The 3,576-nt window shown below is 53.2% G+C and overlaps 1 protein-coding gene across 1 annotated transcript; it reads right to left on the bottom strand.

Moving 5' to 3' along the window:
• Nucleotides 1-542: 542 nt before the first annotated feature.
• PV07_12750 (uncharacterized protein) lies at nucleotides 543-1,898 on the bottom strand. Its single transcript, XM_016400312.1, has 4 exons — nucleotides 1,597-1,898; nucleotides 1,445-1,544; nucleotides 1,076-1,385; nucleotides 543-1,016 (listed from the first exon to the last, which is right to left on the bottom strand). Exons 1-4 carry the CDS (start codon nucleotides 1,734-1,736, stop codon nucleotides 967-969), a joined length of 600 nt encoding a protein of 199 aa, XP_016242042.1. The 5' UTR covers nucleotides 1,737-1,898; the 3' UTR covers nucleotides 543-966.
• Between the last annotated feature and the right edge of the window lie 1,678 nt (nucleotides 1,899-3,576).

Raw genomic sequence — 3,576 nt, 5'->3', positions numbered from 1 at the left:
AACACCGGAATCCTACAGGTGATGGGCGATGCATTCGCAAGGACAAGAGTGGAAGCATCGAAGTAAACTCCATGAATATTTGGGAGCGATTAAGATATCATGGATTTAAACGAAAAACCTGCGTCCGTGGGGACAAGTGACCTATGGAGGCGCTATAAGACTTACCTCGCCGAGTGGAGTGCAGTGTCTGCTACGTCAACCAGAATCATCATCAGGGCAGGGACGAGCCCACCACCGGCAATAAACAAAATAGGAAATAGGATCGGATGTCGGATAAGGGAGCGGGAGACGGAAGGGAGGCCGCGACACCGTAACTTCGGACAAGTCAAAACATAGTGGGCAACGGGAATAAAGGCGTCTTGTGCCGCTAGTGTCGGATTGCTGAACGTCGAATAACGAGCTCGTGGAAGATGGATCGTGCGTTTGAGGCGGAAGGATAGGACCCAGGAATTGCGCCGGGAATACGGGGTGGTGAGATGGCGAGAAGGGGAATTACGACGGCGGCGGCGGGGACGAGGAAGATGCGAGGCCGGGGATGCGGCGCATCATTGCGGATGAACGGGAATTGCGGATGAACGGGAACGAGGCTGATACTAGAGCTGCTGTGACGTCTCGAAGAGGAACAGAAAAAGTGAGGACGGCGGTACGATCGAGAAGCCGGCTGTTGTACAGGATTGAGCCTGCGCCGCTCGCTCGAGGTCGATCTAATCCCATGTCAAGTCAATCTTACCCACCGCTCACTGCTACGCCTGAGGCTCTCAGGTCATGCAAGTTCTGCAATTGAATCATGATAGCAACGATGCCAAGGACGAAAAATCCGAAGGGAACCTAGCGCCTTCTCGCCATTCGGAAACGCAGTAACTTGTGGCCTTGCCCAATCGCAAGAAACCTACTTGCTTGTTCGTTCGCAGTAAACAGCACGCCGGGTTTGGCACCAGGTGGGTGTGGGCAGATCATGCTGCCTTATCATTCCGCGGTATCGAGCTCATCGTGAGCTGGGGGAGGGGGGTCCAGAGCTGATACGGGTGTCAGCATTTTCAAATCCAGGCCGCATCGGTATCAATTTCCATCATACCATTCCGGTCGTCGCCATTGGCAGCGCCATCTCGGTCGTCGTCACGGCGGTCGCGGTCATCCTTTATGTCCCGGTCCCGGTCTCGATCACGGTCGCGATGCGCGGGGCTGCGCGAGCGGCGTCGGTCATCGTAATCTCGGTCCCGATCTCTTTCCCGATCTCGGTCACGGTCACGGCGATCACCCTTACGGGGAGAGTAGTCGCGACGTCGAGGGGAAGGAGAAGGAGAAGATCGGCGAGGAGGAGTTCGATCACGACGGCCACCGCCAGATTCGTATCGCCAGATGGTGGATGGAGATGTACGGGCCCACTGTACGTTCAGTAGTCAGACAATGTGCTCGGCGAGGTGTTGGGGTTTTACTTCCGTACCTCGATCTTCAAGACATCATCACGACTGATCTGCTTGTTATGCATCTCGTGGTAGGCATCGTCAGCATCGCGACGGCTCTCGTATTCGACAAAAGCGAAGCTGCCACGGCGTCAGTGTGCGTGGACGGCTGGGGACACAGTTCATGACTTACAGACGGCTTGACGCAGTTCTGGGAGCAGGAATGTCGCACCTGACCAGACGGCCATAGTGCTCGAACTCATAGGCAAGGTCACGGGCACGGGTGCCATGACCAAAGCCCGTGACGTAGAGGGTAGTTCCAGATCGAGACATGATCAAAAATGGAATGGCAAGGTCAAAGGGGCTAGGTGGCAAGCTGATATGTCGTGGTCGTTTTCGTTTCGCGCCGGTCACCAAGCGCCTTTGATCTGGCCGCAAATGACTGTCAATACAATCTCTGGTCGGAAGAGTAAATGCAACATACGATGGACAAGGCCGAGGGGGAGGAGAGAAGGCAGAAGTTGTTTGTCGGGCGGGGAAGCGGCCTCAGCCTCTATGTTTACACGGAAACGGGGCTAACCTGGAAACGGAGAACCAGGCTTGACACAGCCATCGGAACCAGGCCCAGACGGCACTTTTGGAAAGGGCCACGCTCGCACGCCCGCCTGGTCGCCTTCGATCCGCACAGCAGGAAGAAATGCAGCATGTTGTAAACAATTGCGGATCTGCTCAACGGCTATGGTGCCCTCACGATTGCTCCTTGCCGAGATTCGTTCGCCGTTGCGTCCATGGATGAATTAATTCATCGCTTTTGACAACATCCACCTGGTTGGGCATGGTTGATCGGGTCTCATATACCGATCCCTGGGTTACGAATACGACGTCTTCAGTTGTCACGGCCGAGTCTCCTCACAAGGCCTTTTTATTCCGCCACGTGGGTGGCAAAGTCCCCAGTCCGGCTCCATGCGACACAGGAATTAGTAGCCTCTGAGTATGTCACCTGGGTCGCCAATTGATCATGCTGGGATTATGTCCAACAGAACTTCCACTCTCAATTCTGCCTACGTTGACAGAGTCAACCCCAAATCTACTCACCAGATCTGCTCACCAGATCCAGCGTGGCTTTCGATACCTCGGCTATCGAAAGGAATTATTACAACACCAGCACTAGAGGTATTATAATACTTTAGTAGAAGCGTTTGGGGCCTAGAACCGAGCGGGAAGCTATTACGTGGGGGCCGAAATGAAAAGAGTTATTCTACACTAGTCTAGATTAGGACAGGCTAGTTTAAATTTAGTGCCAGTACGGAGATACCAAGAGTATTACTATAATACTGATACAATCCAATTCAAACTAGGTATTTTGTATTAGGCTTATCGATATGGTATCGAAAATCACACTGACCAGATCTCGACAGAGGAACTGAAGACCTAACTCACAACCCTTTCCGGTTGAGAGAGGGAGTGATCGTATAGACCTAGACTAGGCGCACCACCCCAATTCTCAGTTCTGTTGGAGTGGTTATTCTAAGAAATGTCGCGATGAGACTGGTAGAGCATCCATTCCCAGGTTCGAGTAGCTTCACTGTTTCGGGAGTGGAGGAACTAATGGAAGGTAACTGTTTATTTCGGCATCGTCTGCGATCTCAGTCGGTTACGACGATATATGATATTTCCATCTCAAGGTGATGTTTTTGGTTGGGCAAGTAATAGGTGTCCAGCCGTCTCCTGTTACAGTATGGTGTCTGGTAGGTACGCTCATCTCATCATTTCGGTGGTCATTCACGTCCCCTCCACCATTCGAACATACGGACCGCTTCGACCTTTGGTCTTCGCTAGGTTTTTCTTTTCCGCGTCTCTATTTTCCATCTTCAGGTTGACGCGCGCACGGGGCCACGCCTACTGTCGTCTGTCTGCCAGGAACGGGTCAGCTGAGAGAGGACCAGCTGGCATTGCCAACCCGACAGCGCTGAAAAACAATCCGCCACTCATACGTCAATCCATTGCTCGGGCGAATGCTCTGCGACTACGGACACGACCCGGGTCAAGTCACTGGAGCACGTCTGATTCCCAGCTTCGTTATTTTTGCGCCCGAATTCTCACGGCGCCGAGAACGGCCTGGTTTTCCTTGAATCGTGGCTTTGCACGATTGGCCAACCACTTCCCCCCCCCC

This window comes from Cladophialophora immunda (assembly GCF_000835495.1).
Source record: "Cladophialophora immunda strain CBS 83496 unplaced genomic scaffold supercont1.115, whole genome shotgun sequence".
Taxonomy (NCBI): Eukaryota; Fungi; Ascomycota; class Eurotiomycetes; order Chaetothyriales; family Herpotrichiellaceae; genus Cladophialophora; species Cladophialophora immunda.
The sequence above is the reverse complement of the archived record's forward strand: the minus strand, read 5'-3'. Positions and strand labels throughout refer to the sequence as shown.